Below are 25,334 nucleotides of genomic sequence, written 5' to 3'. Positions count from 1 at the left end.
GGCCCGCGAGAGCGCGGATAGGCGGTATTTCGTAGTGTGCGGTGAGGGTTAGCTGAGCGCTAAGACCCCGGAGCAGCAGCGGCCATGGCGGATGTGACCGCCCGTAGCCTGCAGTACGAGTACAAGGCGGTGCGTACGGGCTTGGGGAGGACTTCTGGCTCCGGAGCCCAGTGGGGGAGCGGGAGGCGGAGGAAGGCAGTTTGTCTGAAGGCCTGCAAGAGAACCGCGAAAGCGGAGGGCAGATCGCATCCGGGGTCCCTGTCCCGTCAGCGCTATATCCGCCCCTTCCAGATGTCACCCCCAACATGCCCAACACTTTCCCGGGTGTGGGTTATTATGGAAATTGTTAGCAGGATTGGTTAACTGATTTAATTGCCCTTTACTCATGCGCAATTGTACGATACTAGTTGACATCTTTTTTTGTCTAGTGATTGTCAGCACCTAGTTGCTCCGATTTTTACTTCCTTTGTTATCATCCCCTGGCATCCCTGTGATAAAGGAATTGGCTCTGCTCATGTCAGAGCTTCCATAATATTGGGGTCTTTTCAGAACTCGAATCTTGTCCTCCAAGCTGACCGCTCTCTCATTGACCGGACTCGCCGGGATGAACCCACAGGCGAGGTGCTGTCCCTGGTTGGGAAGTTGGAGGGCACCCGGATGGGAGATAAGGCTCAACGGACCAAACCACAGATGCAGGAGGAAAGAAGAGCCAAGTGAGTACCAAGGGGAGAATGGTTTTCCTTCAGATCCCAAAGTCTCTCTTTCCTTGAACATTTGAGCAGCATTTTTGCTGAAATGCTGGGTGCAATATGAGACATCAGTAAAACAACTCCGTGAAGGTAAAAACAGCATAAGAATTAGAAGGTTCTTTGGTACCTGAAGTGGAAAACAACTTTTAGACCTTTTTCTAACGTGTGTTTCCATAGAAAGACCTTAATTTTCTTCATGATGTCTTTAACACTCTTGTTATTCTCTTATCACAGTAACCCTTTTTTTCTTCCATTACTGATTTCCCACCCCTATTTTTTTCCTCTGCTGTTGCCCATTTCCTACTTTTGTTGTTATAAACTAACATTCAAGCAGCCATGGAATGAAAGACAGGTTGTTGTTTTTTTACTTTTGGGGGGATATAGTTCTTTTCCATTTTTGTTACAATTTGTTGGGACTCAATGGCAGTAGATTCCTTTGGAGCTTCATTTTCTCTGGCTAGAAAAAGAATGTCTGAGGGGTGAAACACTAGTCAAAATTCAATTGCACAATATTGTCATACAAAATAAAAAGGTGTGTTTTTTTAAATGAATGAGAAGGCTATCTCACTGTGACATTCAGTGCATCTAGTGAGAGAATGAGAGTATTCATTTTCTGTTACTGTGTTCCTGTAAGGAAACACACCTGCAAGTGACTAAGGCCAAATGGGAGTCATTTGCTGAGGTATAGAGTCATGTTATTAATGTTATGTGTGGGCCAAGAAGCTGAGGAGGAGGGTGGGCTTGCTTAGTGTTGCCTCTGGGGGGAAGGTTCTGCCTGTTCATTCACCATCACTGTGTCTGCCAGGCGAAGGAAGCGTGACGAGGACCGGCACGACATCAATAAGATGAAGGGGTACACGCTGCTCTCTGAGGGCATTGACGAGATGGTGGGCATCATCTACAAGCCCAAAACCAAAGAGACCCGGGAGACCTACGAGGTGCTGCTTAGCTTCATCCAGGCTGCCCTTGGGGACCAGGTGAGGCAGCCCAGGGGTGAAGCCATGGTTTGGGAGAGGGAGGGAGTTATACCTGGGGGTGCCAGAGAACCTCTTGTGTGGATGTTCTCTGTGGGCCGTGCCAGTTTTCAGAGGTGGCTGATATTTCCTGAGCACTTTCTTTATGTGAGACAGTGCTTCCCATGTGTGGTTAGGAACCGTTTGAGTCTGAGGCTCTGTCAGGTGGGTGCTAGAGGAGGCGAGGACAGAAGATTACCAAAAATTTGGCAGGCTAGAGGAAGACTATGGAGCGCCTGTATCACCTGGAGAAATGTTGCAAACGATACTGGAAGCCATGCCAGTCTCCTTCCTAAGAACACCTACCTAATTTTTAAAACGGGGGTCTTGGGGCCGGCTGAGTGGCACGTTGGTTAAGAGCTGGCTTGGGACGCCAGCTCTCAGCAGCAGGGCCCTGGTTCGGATCCCTCATGGGGCCAGTGACACTGCCCTCTACAGCTAAGATGGTGAACAACAGCTCAACCTGAGCTGGGCTGCTGTAAGTCACCAGCGATGGCGTAAGCTGCAGCCCCTGCTGCATTGGGCTACCATAAGCTACCGTGTGTGGCTGGCAGCCATCGTGAGCGGCTGGCAGCCGGTGTGAGCTGCTGTCCAGAGGCCAGCGACCGATCTGCCTCACCCAGGAAGAGCGCAATGATAATATACCAACATGGGCCAATGAAGCAATGTCCTCCACAACTAGACTGAAGAACAAAACGACAGCAACTTGTCTGTTCCCCTCCCCTAACTGCCCAATTAAAAAATCTTACAAAAAACAACAACAGGGGTCTTCCTTCAATTGTGTGACTCTGGTGGCATTTTTTATTAATATTAATGAATATGATCAGAATCTGGAATGCAGGTTTTAAAGAGGTATAACTCTTCACATCCTGTTGCCACATAAAGCTGGTCAGTGATGTTCTGCCTGTCATTGCTCTAAAGTTCGTTGGGTTGTTTTTGCCACCAGCCACGTGATATTCTTTGTGGGGCAGCTGATGAAGTTCTGGCTGTCCTAAAGAATGAAAAGCTTCGCGACAAGGAAAGGAGAAAGGAGATTGACCTGCTGCTGGGTCAGACAGATGATACCAGATACCATGTGCTAGTGAACTTGGGCAAAAAGATCACAGACTATGGTGGAGACAAGGAAATCCAGAACATGGGTAACTGAGCTCTTTATGTCATGATCACATTAACTGGTTGCTTGTTAACTGCTAAACATGATTCATTGGGTTGTCCGAAAAGTCATGATGCATTTTTGCAATGAAAAAAAACAAAAAATACTTCATAACTTTTCCAATAACTCAACAGTTCCAGTCGTTAAAATAGCTGAATGTGTCAGTGAGTTCCCATAATCTGTGGTGTTTCTTGCTGAGTTATGATTGCTGGACCAGAATCCCTGGATCACGGCAGCCATTTCTTACACTGGACTCTTTTGTTGTATAGAACATGGGAGAAAACCTGGGCAGAGTCTGGGGGAGCTCAAGTGGTTGAGCAAGCCGAGTAGGCCCTTAACCCGGCATTGGCAGGTGGAGAGGGCCTCGCTGGTGGCTCTCCGTGTCGTTCATTAGTCTTTGTGAGTCCTTAGACCAGCAACTTGTCCTGAGAAGGAAGTCAGGCAACTGGGGAGGAAATGAGCCCCACAGTTCCTCTTCTCACTATCCGTTCGCTGTCCCCTCTAACCCCTGGTCGTTTCAGATGACAACATCGATGAGACATACGGAGTGAATGTACAGTTTGAGTCTGACGAGGAGGTGAGTGATACAGCAAACGGACCCAGCTTATTCTTGGTTTTCAAAATGTTTAGGCGAGGGGACCACGTCTAGTGTAAGGAAGCCCCTAGCTGAAGCCAGATAAATTTTGTGGTGTCGAATGGGTGTCAGACTTGGGCATACATATTATTTTGCTAAAATCGTTACAGTCGTCTTTAGGTTTTATAAAGCAAATTAAACTTACAAATGTAAACCAGTATAATTTAAAATAAACGAAGTGCACCAGCAAAAAGAAAGACAGAAGGTAAGTACAATGTATACCTTCACCGAGGGGGGATGCCGTCACATTTCACTGCATTTTAACCTCACTGTTATAATTTCCCACTGGTCAGTACTGTGTCCTGCAGCCAGTTTCAGAAGAATGCACATTTGCCCAAGAGCACGGGCACATTTTGTACCTGGTTGTTTAAGTAATAGTTGCAGCAGCCACTGAGATTTACCATCTAATCATGATTTCTTGAATATAACTAAATGAGAAAAGTGGGGCTCTGGAAAATCTTTGCAAAGTTGCCTTAGAGCTGAGTGGTGAGTTTGGCTCCGGAAAGGTAAAATGCTGGCTTTGGAATATCATGTGCTAGGACAGGAAGAAGAGGCAGCATAGGAGGGTCAGAGGAGAGAGCACCAAGCTGGGAGCCAGGCAGCCTGAATTTTGGTCCCATGTCTTGGTCAGGTCATTTTGCCTCAGTTTCTCAATCTGTCAGATGAGTGAAATAGGTGATTGCTGTGTCCCTTCTTACAGTACAGTTAATAGGGTTTTATGACTTCGTAGCAACAAAGATTGCTTTGCTTGTAGCATTCATTTAACGAATGCTTTATTAAGTGCCTGCTTTTAACATGATCGCTGCGTCCACAGTGCGGTGTGAAGCAGTGTGTGAGTAAAGACAGTGGTGAGCAAGCTGAATGTGGTCTGCACTGCTGGACCCAAGATACTCTGCATTACTCTTCTCTCCTGCTAGCTTCCAGCTCTTTATTTTATTTATTGATCATGTGTATGAGAGACTAATCCCACGGCAGCCTCAGGTGTGGAGTGGAAAGAGTAGAAGCAGCTCATGAAGCCTTGCCACGTGGACCTGGAGTGGGAGGTCACTGCATTAAATGTACTCTGGACAAGGCTGATCCTGGTCACCCCAAATCCATTGCTGTGACCATGGAGCTAACTCGCGGCGACTTGGGAGCGCTGCTATGGTGATGGGAGTCAGCTCCATGACATGAGCTGGAGTGGGGGCTCTTCCACAGGAAGGCGATGAAGATGTGTATGGGGAGGTTCGAGAAGAGGCATCCGATGATGACATGGAAGGGGATGAGGCTGTGGTGCGCTGTACCCTCTCTGCCAACGTGAGTACAATCTGCGCCTGCTCACTGCTGCAAGGCCAGGGTCTGTCGGGGCAGCACTTCCTGCCCGTTAAGTCATTTCCTGAGCTCCCTTTTCATAGTGTGAACTGTGATAAACACTTAGTGTCTTGATTTCCTTAAGATTTCAGTCAGTCACCTTTCCTCCCAAAGGCATGTGTTGATGACATCTTAGTTGGGTGTGCTCCTGAATTCAGGGTAGCCGAGTTTTGTCTCTGGAAAGTTCTCAGAAGAAGGTGGACTATGATGGGTAGCGAGTAGAGCAGTGTTGCAGGGAGACGAGGTGCAGTTGGGCACACGGACATGGTGGGCTCATTGCCTGGTTACTTGTACAGCTCGTAGTCTCCGGTGACCTGATGAGCTCCAAGAAGAAGGACCTGCACCCTCGGGACATCGATGCGTTTTGGCTACAACGGCAGCTCAGTCGCTTCTATGATGATGCCATTGTGTCGCAGAAGAAGGCGGATGAAGTGTTGGAGATCTTGAAGGTGGGGCCAGGGTCACGATTTTGTGTTCCATGTATCTTAGCGGGTGGGATAGTATATGAAGCAGATGGCTGCATCTTTAATCCTGGTGTTGCCTTCTCTGCAGACGGCCAGTGATGACCGGGAGTGTGAGAACCAGCTGGTGCTGCTCCTTGGTTTCAACACATTCGATTTTATCAAAGTTCTTCGCCAGCATAGGATGATGAGTGAGTGTACAGTGGGCCCTCTGCAGTGCACACACACATGTGTGATGCAGGCTGCGTCAACACGGGATGATGAGTGAGTGTACAGTGATCCCTCTATAGTGCAGACGTGCATGTGTGATGCAGGCTGCATCAACGCAGGATGATGAGTGAGTATACAGTGGTCTCTGCAGTGTGAACGCGTGTGTGCGATGGAGGCTGCATCAGCACAGGGTGATGAGTGTACAGTGGGCTCTCTGCGCACGCGCATGTGTGATGCAGGCTGTGTCAGCACAGGGTGATGAGTGAGTGTACAGTGGGCTCTGCAGTGCGCATGCACATGTGTGATGCAGGCTGTGTCAGCACGGTGATAAGTGAGTGTACAGTGGGCCCTCGCAGTGCGCACGCGTGTGTGTGATGGAAGCTGCGTCAGCACAGGATAAGCGAGTGTACAGTGGTCCCTCTGCAGTGTGCACACATGTGTGCGATGTAGGCTGTGTTAGCACAGGGTGATGAGCCAGTGTACAGTGGGCCCTCACAGTGCGCACACGCGTGTGTGGTGGGCGCTGCATCAGCACAGGGTGATGAGTCAGTGTACAGTGGTCCCTCTGCAGTGTGCACGCATGTGTGCGATGTAGGCTGTGTTAGCACAGGGTGATGAGCCAGTGTACAGTGGGACATCTGCAGTGCGCACGCACGTGTGCGATGGAGGCTGCGTCAGCACAGGGTGATGAGTGAGTGTACAGTGGGCTCTGCAGTGCGCATGCACATGTGTGATGCAGGCTGTATCAGCACGGTGATAAGCGAGTGTACAGTGGGCCCTCGCAGTGCACAGGTGCGTTTGCGATGGAAGCTTCGTCAGCACAGGGTGATGAGTGAGTGTACAGTGAGCCCTCTGCAGTGCGCATGCGCATGTGTGATGCAGGCTATGTCAGCACGGTGATAAGTGAGTGTACAGTGGGCCCTCGCAGTGCGCACGCGCATTCGTGACGGAAGCTTCGTCAGCACGGGGTGATGAGTGAGTGTACAGTGGGCCCTCTGCTGTATGCATATGCATGTGCGGTGGAGGCTGCGTCAGCAGAGTGATGAGTGAGTGTGCAGTGGGCCTTCTGCAGTGCACACGCGCGTGTACAATGGAAGCTGCATCAGCACAGAGTGATGAGTCAGTGTACAGTGGGCCTTCACAGTGCGCACACGCGTGTGCGGTGGGCGCTGCGTCAGCACAGGGTGATAAGTCAGTGTACAGTGGTCCCTCTGCAGTGTGCACGCACGTGTGTGATGGAGGCTGCGTCAGCACAGGGTGATGAGTGAGTGTACAGTGTGCTTTCTGTAGTCCGCATGCACATGTGTGATGGAGACCTCTGCCTTCATAGCTTCAGCACATGTTTTGTTTATTTTTCTTTATACCCAATGTTGAAGGTTGATTTTATCCCATCCCTGCCTTCTCACCTTCCCTCTCTCCTTTTGCTATTGGCAGTCTTGTACTGTACCTTGCTGGCCAGCGCACAGAGTGAAGCTGAAAAGGAAAGGATCATGGGGAAGATGGAAGCTGACCCAGAGCTTTCGAAGTTCCTCTACCAGCTCCATGAAACGGAGAAGGAGGATCTGATCCGGGTGAGGGCTGGGCTGGTTCCTCTGTGTGACTCCCAAGCCTGGAGTGTTGGTTTTGGAAAAAGACATCAGTTAGAAGGTTGCAGCATAAAGCTAAATGCCTATTAAGAGAGGAAGTTGAAGAAGTGGACAATTTAAGTTCTTTGAGGTTTGTCAGTATACAGATTAGAATGAACATGTTCACTTTGGTGTGGTCGAGAGGCCACTGACCTGCCATCCTCGCCAGCTCCAGGGGCCCTTTCCTGTTTGTTTATACAGTAAATCACGGGATATTCTGAAGTAGAGGACAGAACACGTGTTTGTTGAATGCAGAACCCACACTTGCACCCCTTGGGGAGCACCCTTGGTGTTGACTTGTTTGAAATCCCTGTACTGTTAAGCCATTTCCTGATTTCGTCATTTGGTGGTCCTCGTGGCAGGTATCTGAATGAAAAGGGCCATCTTTCTGTTTCGGGTCTTATTGGTCAGCACCCGTGAGTCAAGCTCAGCTAAGCAGGGAACGAGAAGGACCAGAACTAGAACAGTGACAAATCGTTGTTGCCCTTTTTATCTTTCCCTGTGCAGGAGGAGCGGTCCCGGAGGGAGCGAGTGCGGCAGTCCCGGATGGACACCGATCTGGAAACCATGGATCTGGATCAGGGCGGGGAGGTCGGTGTCAGGCCCCCACGGCTGCGATGGATGGAGCTCCTTGGCTCAGTTTGTTCACTTCCCTTTTGTGTGTTCTTCCTTGTCCCAGGCTCTGGCTCCGCGGCAGGTTCTCGACTTGGAGGACCTGGTTTTTACCCAGGGGAGCCACTTCATGGCCAATAAACGCTGTCAGCTTCCGGATGGATCCTTCCGTCGCCAGCGTAAGGGTTATGAAGAGGTGCATGTGCCTGCTCTGAAGCCCAAGCCTTTTGGCTCAGAGGAAGTGAGTGAACTGCCTCTTAGTTTCTCCTAGCTCACGTTCCTTCTGGTTTGGATGTCACCCCATCAACCATAGCATGGTCTTGTCTCATAGTTCCCCCAGAAGGGGAGGGAAGCCACTGCATAGTTTTCCCCTGGGGATTTTGAGCCTAGGGGACAATACTGATCCCTTTGGCCTGGCCCTCAGTGGGGAGAGATGCAGGAAGGTTGCCAGGAAATGCAGCCCTGGCTGTCCTGCTAGAACAGCTCTCATGGGGCTGCCACTGCGATAAGAATGCCTTTCCTCCTTCCAGCAACTGCTCCCAGTGGAGAAGCTGCCCAAGTATGCCCAGGCCGGATTCGAGGGCTTCAAAACGCTGAACCGGATCCAGAGCAAGCTCTACCGGGCCGCCCTGGAGACAGACGAGAACCTGCTGCTGTGCGCCCCCACTGTGAGCACTGCCCGGGCCGCTGCTTTCTGGGGGGGAGGTAGAGGTGGGGAGTATAAGGGTGATGAGATGGTTCATCTCCACCTGTACCCCCAGTTTATTCGGTGGCAGAGATGTTCAGTGGTAGGATAAAATCCCAGGACGCGCTCTGTTCTGTTTTGGTGACAAGGCCACAGGAGTTAGGGCAGTGAGCATTTCCGGGTTGACAGGCCCCACCCTTGACCTCTGTCTCAGGGTGCTGGTAAGACCAACGTGGCGCTGATGTGCATGCTCCGAGAGATTGGGAAGCACATCAACATGGATGGCACCATCAACGTGGATGACTTCAAGATTATCTACATCGCTCCCATGCGCTCTCTGGTGCAGGAGATGGTGGGCAGCTTTGGAAAGGTGAGCAGCTGGCACAGCAACCTGTGTGGGAGCAGGCCTGCTGTGCACTGCTTGTATTGCAATGTCTCCACAGTGCCTCAGGTGGTGGTTGCTCCACTTCAAAGATGGAACTTGACCCAGGCCCAAAGCGTTTGTGGAGCAAGAATGTCCCGGACCTGTTCTGCCCTTTGATAGAATTTATCGTCTTTCTGTCCTGTCCATAGCAATTTTCTCCAGTTCTCAAGGGCGTTGTCAGAGTACTTATGAAGCCCCAGGTGGCTGTGTTGATAACAGTCCAGGTCCTGGGATGTGCCGGCTCCATTGCCCCCTGGGAGTGTAGGGAGCCTCTGCTTCATTTGCCCAAGTGTGAACTTGGGTTTGTTCACATGGTTCATCTGTTCACCTGGGGTTCCCCTATGTGTGGCTACCTACTTCCCGTACCCTGTGCTTGGATTTTTGAGACAAGGTGTGGTGCTAAGGCCCCTGCAAGGCCCCTTGTCTCATGTGCCTTTCCCCCACCCAGCGCCTGGCCACGTATGGCATCACTGTTGCAGAGTTGACCGGTGACCACCAGCTGTGCAAGGAGGAGATCAGCGCCACCCAGATCATCGTCTGCACCCCCGAGAAGTGGGACATCATCACCCGCAAGGGCGGGGAGCGCACCTACACCCAGCTTGTGCGGCTCATCATTCTGGTGAGCGGGGGCACCGGTGAGGGCACAGCAGCCAGGCTGTCAGCTCTGTTGTCACAATTCAGTGAAAATCTTCACTTAACTGAGTTTCCTCTGGAGGTGCTATCATTTTTAACTTTTTTTAATGTCTGAACTCTTTTGAGGTAAATGTAAATAGACAAATGAAAAAACTAGTGAGTCCTCCCATAGCCTCACAGGCCCATTCAGAGGCCTGAGGAGCAGTTGGGATGCGCTCCGCCCAGGGCCAGTGACGACCGGTCGGCAGCCTCTGCTGTGTTGGAAAGGGAGAGGAGCATTTGCTCCATTGGCGCCCAGCGTTCTGGAGGAGGCGCTGCCTGCCTGCCTGCTGGGTTTTGTTTATTGGAACACACTGTTTACAACTGCTTCTGTGTGCCGTGGCAGGACTGAGTATTTGTAACAGGGACTGCGGCCCGCAGCCTAATGCATTGCCTGGCCTTTGGAGAACAAGTTGCCAGCCCTGTTTTAGAGCCTTGTCACTCAGAGTCTTGGGTAGGATTGCAGAGACCCTGGGTCACCCACAGCTACTGAAATGCCATCTGTGTTTTCATAAGATCCCCTGCTGCTGGGTTTGCTCGCCGAATTGGAGATACACTCCCTTAGGCCCTGTGAACTCACCATCAGGTGCCTGTTGTCTGCCAGTCTTTCTGAGGGTCCCTGCCCAGAGGTGCAGCCCTAGTTGATATAAACGTGGTTTGATCAGAAGCTTTATTTTCAGCAAATAGTGGAGTTTAGAACTCACCCACAGTGTCAGGTTTTCTCGCCATAAAGCATTCCGTTTCCCTGGGCTGTAGCAAAGCAGCATGGGCAGAGCCTGTTATTTCCTGGGTGCTTCCTGGTGAGTTGTCTCCTTCGGTGTCTCTGCTTGGAGTCCCTTCTCTTGACTTCTTTATTTGGCATATTTGGTATGCACCTACAAAATATGGCCACTCCCAGGAAAGGGGCTCCACCCCTCCAGTTCTCGAGGTCATTTTCTGCCCTTGCATTCCTTAGGATGAGATCCACCTTCTCCACGATGACAGAGGTCCTGTCTTGGAAGCTTTGGTGGCCAGGGCCATCCGAAACATTGAGATGACCCAGGAGGATGTCAGACTCATCGGGCTTAGTGCCACCCTCCCCAACTATGAGGATGTGGCTACTTTCCTGCGCGTTGACCCCGCCAAGGGCCTCTTCTACTTCGACAACAGGTGAGGGGATGGGGACAAGTGTCACCAGATGACCTTGCTGCCTTTCCCCTTCCAGAGGCACTCTGTTGGCTTGGGTTTTAGAAAGGCCCCTGGGTTTTGATGTGGTATGCATCCAAAAGGGAATACTGCTCCTGGGCGGTGAAAAGGACCGGGTATTTCCTCAGTGTTTTGTGCCTCATTTGTCTTAACTGTTGAACTTGTAGCTTTCGCCCAGTGCCTCTGGAACAGACTTATGTGGGTATCACAGAGAAAAAAGCTATCAAGCGTTTCCAGATTATGAATGAAATAGTCTATGAGAAGATCATGGAACATGCTGGAAAAAACCAGGTCTGTCTGTGGTTTCTTATCATTTGTGAACTTAGTTCTTTTGAAATTTTCATTTACCAAAATCCAGGCAAGGTTAACAAAGATAAAGAGAAGACACAACACAGATCACCGATAGCAGGAATAAAATGGGGTATTATGCAGAACCTGTAGCCGTTGAAAGGATAATAAAGGAATACTCTGAACAACTTTTGACACATAAATTTCAGAACCTGGAAGAAATGGACCATTTCCTCAAAAATCACCAGCTACCAAAACTCAGCCTAGATCAAATATAACCTGAACAGTCCTATAAACCATTAAATAAACAGCATTTGTAACTTGAAAACTCCCCAAAAAGAAATTTTAGGCATAGATCATTAGCCTATCCATCTACATTATCAAAAGCCCTTCTATAAAAGATTTGGAGGGGCTCATATCAAACGTGTAATAGTAAATATAAAGATGAAACTTAGCCAGTAAAAGAGGGTATTTTACTAGAAAGTGTAATACAATTTTTAAATCAAAAACTGAGTTTAGCCATGTTAACCAAGACAAAAACTAAGGAAAAGTGACTGATTATGTATTTATTTTTGTCTGCTAAAAATTAACATTAAATTTAGATGAGATGAATTTAGATGAAAAAGCCAATCTTTTCTGGGCACTAATTACTTGGAGGACTTGATTTCCTACAAAATAGTGCTCGTCGCTTACTGAAACATTTCTTAAGTTCTTTTCTAAAGGTCAGTGCCCACTGTTTCATAAATAGGCTGTTATTTTGCAGGCACACTCTTTGGGTGGCTTAGAATCTTGTGCCCGAACACAAATTCTCATTTGAGATTCTTGAATTTGCATCCACATTGTATGTGAACTTAAAGATAAGGCGCTGAGAGTTAGTTTAGCTTCCCAGCTCCTGACTCCTGCATGGCGCTGTCTTAGGGTCTTGCTGGCCCTGCTTACAAGCCGGGGCAGTCCGCACTTCTCTTCAGACCTCGTCTTCCTCTGCTTCCTGCGGGTGTCCTGGGTTGTTGGGGGAGCTGGGGGAGCCATGTCTCTTGACTGGTCTCCACTTAGGTGCTGGTGTTCGTCCACTCCCGGAAGGAGACTGGGAAGACGGCTAGGGCCATCCGGGACATGTGCCTCGAGAAGGACACGCTGGGTCTGTTCCTCAGAGAGGGCTCTGCCTCCACAGAAGTGCTTCGGACGGAAGCTGAGCAGTGCAAGGTGAGGACAGACAGGCCGGCTCTCACTGTTGCCTGGGACCGGCTCAGCCCAAGGGCATCCAGACCGTCCTTGGGACGGCACCATGATGCTGCTTTTGCACACAGGCGAAGGTTGATTGTGTGCGGTGTTAAGGGCCAGGCTCTGTTGTGAAGAGGTTCACATGTGTCTGGGAGAGCCCCACAGGAGGCTCCCCTCACCGCCAATTCTTTTTCTTTCCCACAGAACCTGGAGCTGAAGGACCTTCTGCCCTATGGCTTTGCCATCCATCACGCAGGCATGACTAGAGTTGACCGGACACTTGTGGAGGACCTTTTTGCGGATAAACACATTCAGGTGAGGGGGCAGAGCACGGGTGGCACCGTGGGTTCACCCTGGTGTACTCTTGTCTCTGGCCCAGGTGCCCGGGGCAGAGGGTTGTGGTGGGCACAGTGGTGGTGCCGCCTCTCCCCGCTCTCATACCTGCCTCGGGGGAGATGAGTGAGCTTAGGAAAGTGTCTAAGAAGTACAGCAAAGCAAGCGTGTCGGTGACTCCAGGCTGTGCCAGGCCTCCCATGGTCAGAGCCTTGTTCTCTTCCTCTCTCGGGACAGCTTGTGTTTTTTGTTGTCTAGGAACGCTAAGTTGATTAATATAGGTTGGCACTCCTGCCTCTTAGGTGTCCCTAGATCCTTGAAAGGTTAACTCTTGAGTAGATGAGGAACCCAAGGACTACCTTCCTCTTTATTCTGGCATTACAGTGACAAGGGTGGGACCCACGATACTCCTGCTGGTATCCCTGGGGCAGATTGCCTAGAGAAAAGTAGGGGACACTGATCCTCTGGTGGAAACATCTGTCTTCCTTACTACCTTGCTTTGCCTCTGTAGGTTTTGGTGTCCACAGCAACGCTGGCTTGGGGTGTGAACCTCCCCGCACATACAGTCATCATCAAAGGCACCCAGGTGTACAGTCCAGAGAAGGGACGCTGGACAGAACTGGGGGCACTGGACATCCTGCAGGTACTGATCCTTTGAGTGTATTCTCTCGGTGGGGAAATGGACCCTGTGTGCAGAAGGTGAGGATGCTGGAGAGAGAATAGGCGGAAGGCCAGGGCCTGTAAGTGGAGCCTGGAGTCCCCCCCCAACAGCCCTGTCGCTAAAGCCCTGTTGCTTTGCTGTCTGTCTCAGATGCTGGGACGTGCTGGGAGACCCCAGTATGACACCAAGGGCGAAGGCATACTCATCACGTCTCATGGGGAGCTCCAGTACTACCTGTCACTCCTCAACCAGCAACTTCCCATTGAGAGCCAGATGGTGTCCAAGCTGCCTGATATGCTCAATGCGGAAATCGTGCTGGGGAACGTCCAGAACGCAAAGGTAGGGAGGATGCCTCCTGCCTTCTCCCGAGAGGCCATGTACCAGGAGTGGGGTGTGTCTGGTGCTGCAGGCCACCGGCATCCAGGGTCCTCCAGCCCTGTGTCCCACACCTTAGTGTGAGCAGGGTCTGGCTGACAGTTCCCCTTTGCTGAGATCGCAGAAAGGACTATCTTTTTTCATAATAAAATAAATGTTCAGACCTGTAATGCACACTCTTACGGTTGGGAACTAATGCCCAATGATCCTGGGAGCTTCTCATTTGAACACCAGTTCTGCACGCTGACACCATGCGCTGTCTCATAGGATGCTGTGAACTGGCTGGGCTATGCCTACTTGTACATCCGAATGCTCCGGTCCCCAACCCTCTATGGCATCTCTCACGACGACCTCAAGGGAGACCCCCTACTAGACCAGCGCCGACTGGATCTGGTTCATACTGCTGCCTTGATGCTGGATAAGAACAACCTGGTCAAGTATGACAAGAAGACGGGCAGCTTCCAGGTGAGTGGGCTGAGGGATAGAGGCGAAGGTCTCAGCAAGTCGTAGCCCCAGGCGACACCTGGAGATCACACTCCCGATTTGAGCTCTGCCTCATGCCCATTGCTGGAAACAGACCGGTGGGGCCATACTGTGCTGTCTGAACCTAGGGACCCCTGAAATGGTACGATAAAGCCTGACGGGGCCTCCTTTCTGTAACTTGAGTGGAGGTGCAAATTGTGCTCTTTTCCGTTTGGGCATCAGTTCTCTGTGGGTCAGAGTATCATGCCATTTTTCTTCGTGTGCTTGGGCCAGACACTTGCACTACGATGTGTTCCCCCAGCGGGCACCTGTTGTCCACAGTGAGGGGTTGCGGCCTGTGAAGGCCCACATTCGACTGAATCGTCTTCTTCAGGTGACAGAGCTGGGCCGTATAGCCAGCCACTACTACATCACCAATGACACAGTACAGACCTACAACCAGCTGCTGAAGCCCACCCTGAGTGAGATTGAGCTTTTCCGAGTCTTCTCATTGTCCTCAGAGTTCAAGAACATCACCGTGAGAGAGGTCAGTCCACAGCATGGTGGGATGGGGGCTGGTGCTCACCACCAGGTTGCTGGATGGGGTTGCTCCTCGGCCACCTGCCTTTTCCTTGACCTGTTACTGCTTGTGGCAGGAGGAGAAGCTGGAGCTGCAGAAGCTGCTGGAGAGGGTGCCTATCCCTGTAAAGGAGAGCATTGAGGAGCCCAGTGCAAAGGTGAGCTCTGCTCCTCTGCTTGGGAGGAGGGTCAGGCGGTTTTCTGACCGCCTTCTCAAAGGTGGGCCTTGGACTGGGGTTTGTGCTGGGTTACCTGCTCGGTCCTCTCAGCATCCTTCTTACATGCTCTTCGCATGTGGAGTAACAGTTAACTTCACATCTGTAAATCAAGAGCTGTAGAAGGTCTTAATCTGGCCTGGGTGCCCAGAGCAGATGTGTGATTCATTTCTTTGCTCGGGCTGTTAAACGATTGCCCTCCTTCTACCTTACCTTGCTTTTTCCAGATCAATGTGCTTCTCCAAGCCTTCATCTCGCAGCTGAAATTGGAGGGCTTTGCACTGATGGCCGACATGGTGTATGTCACACAGGTGAGGGCAGAGTAGTGCCGCTGGGAGAAGGGGCCTGAACAGTTGGCTCCGGTGTGTGCTGTGCGTCTTGGAGAAAGTAGGCCGGATGCTGGTGAGGGGGAGGGACTGCTGAGCTTTGCCCTAGTTGGCTCGCTGGTTGATGCATGTGTGGTACAGCCACTGTTTTACTGCTCTTGAGCATGTGGGAAAGGTAAGGCCTAAGAAAGAGTGCTCCATAGGGGCTCCATAGGGAGATCCACAAGATGCAGCGTCTGCTTTCCTAGAGAATGACTGCCCGCTATGGCTGCTGGACTCATGAATGAATCCAGAACTGGCAAAATGCTTTATTGGCTACCCTTTGTCTTTACCTCTAAGGGCAAGTCATTAGCATTCTTATTCTTGCTAGAGCCCTAAATGCTAAATGAACCAAAGTGTTAAAATCCTACAGTGAGCGTTAGGTTAGGATGCACGGGTGCTCGGGCTGCCTTTTTTCCTAGCCTGCATCCAGCAAGCACATAGAGGGGAAGTGTAATTCCCAGGGGGCTTTGTTTAAGAGCTGCTGAGGTGGGTTGCATGAGTGAGGCTGTTCAGCCATGTGTGTAGTGGCTCCATTAGGTCTGGGGACAATGGGGATGTAACAGATTGCTTCATCTTTGCCCAGTCGGCGGGCCGGTTGATGCGGGCCATCTTTGAAATTGTCCTGAACCGAGGTTGGGCGCAGCTTACGGACAAGACCCTGAATCTCTGCAAGATGATCGACAAACGCATGTAAGGGCCTAGGGAGCTGGCAGCTGGTCACTGTGATTGGGGTCCCTAGGCCGAGGGTGGTGGGAAAGATGTAGAGTGCACCTGACCTCTGGTCCTGATGCACGAGATGTGCCATGCAACTGGGGGGCATGCACCCTGAGGGCTTGGGGGGGGCGCTTGGGGGAGCGAGGGTTGACCCTCAGTTCTCACTGCTGGCACAGTGCCGAATGACTTGCGCTCACGTGGTCATGGCTGATCTCTTGGGAGCCATCATGAGGGCAATTTGTTATAGGCCCCGCACGAAGGATTAACAGCTTTGTTTGCTTCCTGGGTAGGTGGCAGTCCATGTGTCCTCTGCGCCAGTTCCGGAAACTTCCTGAGGAAGTAGTGAAGAAGATTGAGAAGAAAAACTTCCCCTTTGAACGTCTGTATGACCTGAATCATAATGAGATAGGTGCGTGGGAAGCTCTCCTTGTACTCACAGCCCAGTCGTCTCGAAGCCATCACACTTGATATTTCTGGGCCTTGTGCCCTGACATCCCAACTGCCCTTCTCAGCCCACTGAAGTCCTAGGCCAGTCTTGGGCCTTGGACTCCTGGGCTCCACCCAGAGGGCAGGGAAGGGCCTGCTCCAGTGGGGTAGCACGTGCAAGCTACCCGCGCTGTTCCCCAGTGTGCAGGTATGCCAGGCAGGCTGCTGTAGCCCCTGTGCCCTCGTGTCCTCACAGGGGAGCTCATCCGCATGCCGAAGATGGGCAAGACCATCCACAAGTATGTGCACCTGTTCCCCAAACTGGAGTTGTCGGTGCACCTGCAGCCCATCACGCGCTCCACCCTGAAGGTGGAGCTGACCATCACACCGGACTTCCAGTGGGATGAGAAGGTAAGGGTTTGCTGGGCAGAGGCACTGGCCCCTGCATGGTCTGGGGAGCGCTGGGCTGGAGGTGCCACGTGCCCCTGCTGGCTCACAGTCCCCTGCCTGCCATGCTGGCAGGTCCACGGCTCGTCAGAGGCGTTCTGGATCCTGGTGGAGGACGTGGACAGCGAGGTGATTTTGCACCATGAGTATTTCCTGCTCAAGGCCAAGTATGCCCAGGATGAGCACCTCATCACGTTCTTTGTGCCTGTCTTTGAGCCGTTGCCCCCTCAGTACTTCATCCGCGTGGTGTCTGACCGCTGGCTCTGTGAGTGTCCTCTGCACGGCCCCCAGGGACAGGTCCCCCAGGGCAGTTATAAGCATAACCTTGTTGGGGGGAGGATTCCCGTGTGCACGGAGGGGCCCTCAGGTCAAGAGGACTGCCTCCTACTGCCCTGCTCTCCTCCTGCAGCTTGTGAAACCCAGCTGCCTGTCTCCTTCCGCCACCTGATCCTGCCCGAGAAGTACCCGCCGCCCACCGAGCTGCTGGACCTGCAGCCCTTGCCCGTGTCAGCCCTGAGAAACAGTGCCTTCGAGGGCCTTTACCAGGACGCATTTCCTTTCTTCAACCCCATCCAGACCCAAGGTAGGCGTGTTGGGTCTTGGGCGGCCAGAGCCCTGGAGGCCTTGTGAGGTCACTGGAGTCAGGGAGGGGTGCTCAGGTCTCAGCAGGTGTGGCAGCCCCTCAGTGCCAACTGGCCGAGCCCCCCAGGCACTTTCTGTCTCACACGTCCTTGGTCACAGGTAGTTTGCCGCTTGGCGTGTCTCACTGAGAAGGGTCACGCGTTGTCGGGCGGAGTGCAGTGTGGATGAGGCCTCCCCCTCATCACCTCGGGTAGCGCAGAGCACATCCGTGTTCTGAGTGTTGCCGGCTGAGGGCATCTTGGGAGTTTTCCCTTTTATTCTTCCCACTAGCCCCATGGGATTTACCATGTGAGATACGGCTGTCAGTGTCCCATTTGGTAGAGGAGCAGCTGAGGCAGAGGCACCCAGTTGAAGTAGCTAATAAATGGGACTTGGATTTTCCACTACGTCTCAATGCTAGGGTTAAGCTCTTCCCTTCCCACCTTAGATGCTTTCCCGGAAACATGGAGCATCAGAGGCAGAGAGAGGCAGCCAGGGCCCTTTGCTCTGCGTCCTGGTCCTGAGGAGACTGGGCTCTTTTGTTTCTGTCGTCCCACAAGAACTCCTGGTCTTTCCTTCTATGGGGGAGGGAGACCGTGAGGGCACTGGTGGGCAGGGACTGCAGGCTCTCGGCCCTGGTTGGGGGCGCCCACGCCGTTGGCCAGCCTGCCCCTGCTGTCTGAGGAGCGCCCCGAGTCTGCCCTCGGTTTCACGCTGCTCCGTCGGTCCGCAGTGTTCAACACCGTGTACAACAGTGATGATAACGTGTTTGTGGGGGCCCCCACGGGCAGCGGGAAGACCATCTGTGCGGAGTTCGCCATCCTGCGGATGCTGCTGCAGAACTCCGAGGGGCGCTGCGTCTACATCACCCCTATGGAGGCGCTGGCAGAGCAGGTATGCAGTGCGTAGTGTCACCTCAGTCTGCCCACTGGGAGGCCGTTTCCATCTGAGCCCAGGTCAGGCATCTCCCCAAGGTCCGGGATTGATTTGCAGGGTCACTTGGGGCAGGACTGTTGGCTGTTTCCCGGTCACTCCCTCAATTTGGGAACTAAAAAGAAGCCCCCATCCCTGAGGGTCTGTGTGGGGGGGCAGCACAAGACCTGCAAACCAGTGAGTCCCTGGCTTCTCAGGAGTGCTGAGGAGCGCTGCCTAGCCCCTCCAACACCTGCCCTCCCTTCTGCCCGCCAGGTGTACATGGACTGGTATGAGAAGTTCCAGGACCGGCTGAGCAAGAAGGTGGTGCTGCTGACGGGTGAGACCAGTACGGACCTGAAGCTGCTGGGCAAAGGCAGCGTCATCATCAGCACCCCTGAGAAGTGGGACATCCTGTCCCGGCGCTGGAAGCAGCGCAAGAATGTCCAGAACATCAGCCTGTTTGTGGTGGACGAGGTCCACCTCATCGGGGGCGAGAACGGGGTATGGTTGCACACAGCACACACGGGCCCAGTGACTTTGGCATTGGGCCTTGTGTTTGGGTCTGAGGCCAGACACTAGGGGCTTCTCTAGTGGGAGGACTCTACTTTGTCACCTTATTCCCAAGGGATGACGTGAGACACTCTGTGGTACTCTTAGTGGAGATGGGCTGTGGTGGAGGAGGGAGCCCCAAATTTGAGGGGGAGCCAGGAGAGTACCTCCGCCGGGGTGTGGGGCCGAGGTGGTGCCCAGGCCATGGTGATTCCACACCTCCCTCCCTCTCTCCCAGCCCGTCTTGGAAGTGATCTGCTCCCGGATGCGCTACATCTCCTCCCAGATCGAGCGGCCCATCCGAATTGTGGCGCTGAGCTCCTCGCTTTCCAACGCAAAGGACGTGGCTCACTGGCTGGGGTGCAGTGCCACCTCCACTTTCAACTTCCACCCGAACGTGCGCCCTGTGCCCTTGGAGCTGCACATCCAGGTGGGCTGCCCTCCAGTCCCTTATGGCCTCCTGCCCACAGCAGTGGGTCCTGTGACCTTTGTCTTTTTTCCCAGGGCTTCAACATCAGTCACACGCAGACGCGCCTGCTCTCCATGGCCAAGCCAGTGTACCACGCTATCACCAAGCACTCTCCCAAGAAGCCTGTCATCGTCTTCGTGCCGTCTCGCAAGCAGACCCGCCTCACTGCTATTGACATCCTTACCACGTGTGCAGCGGACATCCAGCGGCAGAGGTGGGAGGCGTCTGGCCTCTGGGCGTGGGGCATTGGGCGCCGGCCCACCCCCAAGGGTATTCAGAGGGTGGGTGGGTATTTAGAGGGTGGGCCCAGCCCACTGTGGCTCGGGGCTGAGCAACCACACAGTTGGACTGGAACGCTCTGAGCTGAGTTGGTGCTGTGCCATCCAGGTTCTTACACTGCACCGAGAAGGACCTGATCCCATACCTGGAGAAACTTAGTGACAGCACGCTCAAGGAGACGCTGTTAAACGGCGTGGGCTACTTACACGAGGGGCTAAGCCCCATGGAGCGGCGCCTGGTGGAGCAGCTCTTCAGCTCAGGTAACAAGGCTGGCCCGATGCTATACCCAGGGTATAACAGTGCTGTGTTAATTGGGGTTTGGCACTGTTCCTCTGCAGCGCACGTGTCAGAGTGCATTTCCGATGATGAATCTATTACTTCACCTGAGTAACCTCATGATGCGGTGGGACAAGTGTTACCCCTGCTTGCTAATGAGAAGGCGGGTGGGGCACACAAGGCCCATCATTTGAGAACCTGCTTTTCTAGACCAGTCTTTTAGCCCCTACACTGATTTTCCACAGACATTAGACCTGCCAAGGTTGTAGACCTGAGAGGTGTTAACGAGACAACTGTGATCTCCCTAGGGGGTCTGTGTGCCCGTCCTTTATTGCCCTGTGGCATTTCACCATTATTTTGCCAGTGGAGATGGTCTGACCCTGGAGTCTGTCTTGTTTGGGGCACGCTCAGAGCTCGAGTTTGCCACCATGGGCTGAGTTGGCACTTCCCAGTCAGCAGGGCCAGTCTGCCAGCTTTTGTTGGGCTGGGGATTCTGTTCCAGGGTCACCTTGGTGCCTATAGGCTAGTCTCCCAAGCAGGGCGACAGCAGCATGGGCTACCTCACACAGTACCGCGTTCACCCTCAGTCATGTCAGAGCTAGTTCCCGGCAAGCTTTGTTCTGCGTTCTGTAAGCAAGTCAGCCCCTGCCTTGGCCAGGGAGCCCTATACTCAGTCTCCTCCTCCCCTCGCCCCCAGGGGCCATCCAGGTGGTGGTAGCTTCTCGAAGTCTCTGCTGGGGCATGAGTGTGGCCGCCCATCTGGTGATAATCATGGACACGCAGTACTACAATGGCAAAATCCACGCGTGAGTCCAGCTGTGCTCTGCACTAATGGGAGCCCCTCTCCTAAAATGAATGTGACATCTACAGACCCAGAAAGCAGGTGTTTGGACAGTCAGCAGCCTGCAGTGGGGTGGGGGGATTTTCGGCCTCGATCTAGGCTCACATTGGTTTCCTAGTTGTCCGTCCGCCTGTGTTCCAGCAACGGGAAACCGGGGAGTTCCAGCTGGAAGGAACCTCAGGGACCGTGTAGTTATCCTGTTTGTTTTGTAGAATGGGAAAGTGACTTGTTCCAGGTCACACACCCTTATGGTGACAAGAAGTAGATTTGGTTTTTCTCAGAAAAAGCTTGAATAATTTTTTCCCCAAAATGAAGATTATTTTTGAAATGAGTTTTATTTTTGTGGGCTTGTTTTTAATGTCTGAACCTGCTTGTAGGTTTGAATTGAAGTCAGGTGACTTGATAACTCATGAAATACACAGCTGTGGTATGTGCCCACAGGTGTGGGCAGCTTGACTTACACGTGTTCCTTTGTTAGGAGTGATTTTCTTTTCGGCATTAGATGGGCTTTTAGCTCTGCTCTGGGTCAAGGACCCTTAGCAAGAGGCACAACTCCTACACCTGAAAACTGCAGTGACCGTTAGCTAAGAGACTGGTGCATCGGCACAAGAACTCACACACAGTTTGCTGTGACGTAACCATGTCTCCCCATGATGGCGCATCGCCCTGACCTCCGGGGGTGGGGGTCAGAGCTCCTGAGTGTGGCCCTGTGCTCACGCACCCCTGCTTTCCCCCATCACCAGGTACGTGGACTACCCCATCTACGATGTGCTGCAGATGGTGGGGCATGCCAACCGCCCTCTGCAGGATGATGAGGGGCGCTGCGTCATCATGTGCCAGGGCTCTAAGAAGGTCAGTCCCGGCCTCAGAACACACTTACATCTTTAGATAGAGGTTTTGTTTTTCGTTCTTTTGTCAACTTTTGCTACTTTTATTTTCCACGTTGCTTTGTAACAAGCCTCAGCTGCAGGGAATTGGTATCCTTTTGCTTTTGTTGCTGCTGTTGACTCCGTTTGAGAGGTCTTCACACTCTGGCTGGTTCCATCTTCCCTCAGGCACTGCTAAGCCTGTCCCACTGTAACAAGAGCCAGTGATGCCAGTGGGACATACACACCCAACATTCCATGTCCAGACCCAGCTCACCTTGTCCACAGCTGCTCTCCCCCATTTCTGTATTAGTTGTGTCTGTCACACACGGCTTGCGCTTGGCCCTTCTTTGAAACCGTGTTGTATTCATTGACTGCTATTACCTCTCCTTCCCAACTCACAGGATTTCTTCAAAAAGTTCTTATACGAGCCATTGCCAGTAGAGTCTCACCTGGACCACTGTATGCATGATCACTTCAATGCTGAGATTGTCACCAAGACCATTGAGAACAAGCAGGATGCTGTGGACTACCTCACATGGACTTTTCTGTACCGCCGCATGACACAGAACCCCAATTACTACAACCTGCAGGGTCAGTGGACCTCGTAGCTTCCACAGCCCTGACTGGCCCTCTCCCTTTGACTCCCCGCTGACCACTCACCTTCACAGGCATCTCCCATCGTCACCTGTCTGACCACCTGTCAGAGCTGGTGGAGCAGACCCTGAGTGACCTGGAGCAGTCCAAGTGCATCAGTATAGAGGATGAGATGGATGTGGCGCCCCTGAACCTGGGCATGATTGCCGCCTACTATTACATCAACTACACCACCATTGGTGAGGGGCTGGCGGCCGGCTGTGCTTGTGGGTGTGGCCCACCGGAGTCATGACGGGGGTGGGGTGGCCCAGGCTGTGAGCGCTTCTCCCAACCCACTATGTTTCTGCCAGAGCTCTTCAGCATGTCACTGAACGCCAAGACCAAGGTGCGGGGCCTCATCGAGATCATTTCCAATGCGGCCGAGTACGAGAACATCCCCCTGCGGCATCACGAGGACAGCCTGCTGCGGCAGGTACGGGCACGTGGACCCCGTCCCCAGAGCGGCCTGTGTGCCTGAGCACTCGGAGCCTGTCACCACAGGACCTGCACACCCTTCACCCATATGCCCCCCCCCCCAAGTTTTGAAGGGCTGCGAGCCTGGGACAGGTGGGGCTTTGGCCCTGAAGCTGGTGTCAGGCTGGGTCACCTGTTTGTCACCAGCTATTTTTCTTCTACTCTCCAGCTGGCTCAGAAGGTCCCCCATAAGCTGAACAACCCCAAGTTCAACGACCCACACATCAAGACCAACCTGCTCCTGCAGGCTCACCTGTCCCGCATGCAGCTGAGCGCCGAGCTGCAGTCAGACACGGAGGAGATCCTTAGCAAAGTAGGAGGGGGCCGCAGTGCGGGCGCGAGGTGTGGGGCCGCGGGCCTGCAAAGGAGCAGCCCCAACCGCACCTGCTCTCACACTTCTCCCTGCTCAGGCAATCCGGCTCATCCAGGCATGTGTGGATGTCCTCTCCAGCAACGGGTGGCTCAGCCCTGCTCTGGCAGCCATGGAGCTGGCCCAGATGGTCACCCAGGCCATGTGGTCCAAGGACTCATACCTGAAACAGCTGCCACACTTTACCTCAGAGCACATCAAACGGTGCACAGACAAGGTGAGCTCCGGCTGCATCTGAGAGCTGAGGGTCCTGGACTGGGGCAGGTGCTGGGGGCAGGTGTCGCAGGGGGCTTCTAGTTCTGGTGCCTCTGAAAGTGTTGACTGAGATGTCAGAGATCGCAACTGGTGGTCATCGGCGGTGCTCTGAGGCCTGCTCGGTAGTGATCACAGGGCAGGAACTGGCAGCCTCTCGGAGCCTGTTTCGTTGGCTGTGAGCGTGTCCTCTCCCCCTGACCCCGAATGTCCACTGCAGGGAGTGGAGAGCGTTTTTGACATCATGGAGATGGAGGATGAAGAGCGGAACGCGCTGCTGCAGCTGTCTGACAGCCAGATGGCGGACGTGGCCCGATTCTGTAACCGCTACCCTAATATCGAGCTGTCCTATGAGGTGGTGGACAAGGACGCCATCCGCAGGTGAGCCAGAGGGCTGGCCAGCTCCCTGCCCCGGGTCCCTGCTGCCACGGTGCTGAGGTGCTGCTCTGCTTTTCTCCCCCAGTGGTGGGCCGGTCGTGGTGTTGGTGCAGCTGGAGCGAGAGGAGGAAGTAACAGGCCCCGTGATTGCGCCTCTTTTTCCACAGGTACTTGTCAGCTGCCTTTTTCAGGTGTCTGTTAGAGGCCTTCATGGCGAGAGTCAGAGTACACTGTGCATTGTCACTGAATGTAGGACAGTTGGGCTTTCCTAGCTGTTTTTTCTCTCATTTCTCACTGCCACTTACTGTGCTTCCAGTTACCTGACATTTTACCACAAGAAAGAAAATCGGGCAGAAACCAGATACACCGTATGATGTTTAACTTGACAAACTAGTGTAATGTGCTCCGAGGAAGGCGTGCTCTGAAATGGAATACTTGGGCTTTCTGATGGTGGAGTGGCCAACATGGGTGTCTTGACAGAGGCAAGGCCCAGTTAGGATCATCTCTGTGGGCAGGCTCTCCACGCTCAGGCTGTGATCATCTGGCACATGTGCCTTCAAAGGGCCGCTGAGGAACTCAGCTGCCAGCCCCCTAAGACGAGCTCTCAGATAGAGGGATCTTGGATGCAGTGGCTAGCACTACATGGGACAGATGCTTTGGGACGAGGACATGAGCCAGAACCAACAAATGAGTCCACATACTGCTTAAAAACTGTTCATTTGAGATACCTTGTGACAGTTTCAAGAGCTTTGTTGTATCAGATTGTATTTCATGAGGGAATTCTAGAAAGCTTCCTATCTGATTTTTGTTTTCCTACTTTTTTAACTACCTTATGGTCTCATTGCTGTCAAGTTTTATGTGGTGAAATTCTTGGCTTTTGGTCACTGCAGAAACGTGAAGAGGGCTGGTGGGTGGTGATCGGAGATGCCAAGTCCAATAGCCTCATCTCCATCAAGAGGCTGACCCTGCAGCAGAAGGCCAAGGTGAGTGTCCACTGGCCCAACATCTGAGGCAGCGGTGGGGCAGGAGCGTGCTCCCCCATCGGACTCCCCCCAACTCCTCCTGCTCTCTCCAGGTGAAGCTCGACTTTGTGGCCCCAGCCACTGGCGCCCACAACTACACTCTGTATTTCATGAGTGATGCTTACATGGGATGTGACCAGGAATACAAGTTCAGCGTGGACGTGAAAGAAGCTGAGACAGACAGTGACTCGGATTGAATGCAGGGCTTCGCTCTGTAGAGCTGGGCCTGAATCCAGGACATGGGTTACAGCTGTGCAGACAGGACTGGGGGCGTGCGGGCTGCCAGGCAGGGCAGGTACCCCCCAGCCTGCCTCCTCCACATTCCCCTCCTTACTGCCTTGTCACCCACTTTGGCTCCAGTGTCTTCCAGTTATCTGGTAGCTGTCAGGTGTAAACTATGTACAGCAGTTGCAGGTACATCCTTGGTAGTTCTTTTAAGAGTCTGACATTCTAATAAAATAAGTTGGAGAAACCGTTGTCATTGCAGTGATTCCAAATTGTTTCCTTTCTCTAACTTAAGGCCC

The 25,334-nt window shown here is 52.8% G+C and overlaps 1 protein-coding gene across 1 annotated transcript; it reads left to right on the top strand.

The window, feature by feature from the left end:
* The first annotated feature begins 84 nt into the window (after positions 1–84).
* SNRNP200 (small nuclear ribonucleoprotein U5 subunit 200) lies at positions 85–25,287 on the top strand. Its single transcript, XM_019660047.1, has 45 exons — positions 85–129; positions 550–713; positions 1,555–1,726; positions 2,709–2,901; positions 3,437–3,492; positions 4,747–4,845; positions 5,196–5,348; positions 5,452–5,551; positions 7,005–7,141; positions 7,703–7,786; positions 7,875–8,048; positions 8,338–8,475; positions 8,707–8,862; positions 9,365–9,535; positions 10,544–10,737; positions 10,941–11,064; positions 12,115–12,264; positions 12,487–12,597; positions 13,127–13,258; positions 13,427–13,615; positions 13,919–14,116; positions 14,508–14,660; positions 14,770–14,850; positions 15,135–15,218; positions 15,859–15,965; positions 16,280–16,398; positions 16,672–16,826; positions 16,938–17,127; positions 17,272–17,445; positions 18,217–18,377; positions 18,672–18,899; positions 19,186–19,377; positions 19,452–19,630; positions 19,804–19,955; positions 20,669–20,777; positions 21,556–21,664; positions 22,083–22,272; positions 22,350–22,514; positions 22,626–22,747; positions 22,958–23,101; positions 23,199–23,375; positions 23,631–23,791; positions 23,874–23,955; positions 24,679–24,771; positions 24,864–25,287. The coding sequence occupies exons 1-45, from the start codon at positions 85–87 to the stop codon at positions 25,005–25,007; spliced, it is 6,411 nt and encodes a 2,136-aa protein (XP_019515592.1). The 3' UTR covers positions 25,008–25,287.
* The last annotated feature ends 47 nt before the right edge of the window (positions 25,288–25,334 follow it).

Source organism: Hipposideros armiger, unplaced genomic scaffold (genome assembly GCF_001890085.2).
Source record: "Hipposideros armiger isolate ML-2016 unplaced genomic scaffold, ASM189008v1 scaffold_310, whole genome shotgun sequence".
In the NCBI taxonomy this organism is placed as follows: domain Eukaryota; kingdom Metazoa; phylum Chordata; class Mammalia; order Chiroptera; family Hipposideridae; genus Hipposideros; species Hipposideros armiger.
This window is presented reverse-complemented; position numbering and strand designations above follow the sequence as displayed.

What these genes read in the sequence shown, in the direction of transcription:
- SNRNP200 (XM_019660047.1), top strand. Translation starts at nt 85, where the DNA reads ATGGCGGATGTGACCGCCCGTAGCCTGCAGTACGAGTACAAGGCG. An exon ending in TGCAGTACGAGTACAAGGCG is followed by an intron (nt 130 to 549) that starts GTGCGTACGGGC and finishes GGGTCTTTTCAG; the next exon opens with AACTCGAATCTTGTCCTCCA. An exon ending in TCATCGGGGGCGAGAACGGG is followed by an intron (nt 18,900 to 19,185) that starts GTATGGTTGCAC and finishes CCTCTCTCCCAG; the next exon opens with CCCGTCTTGGAAGTGATCTG.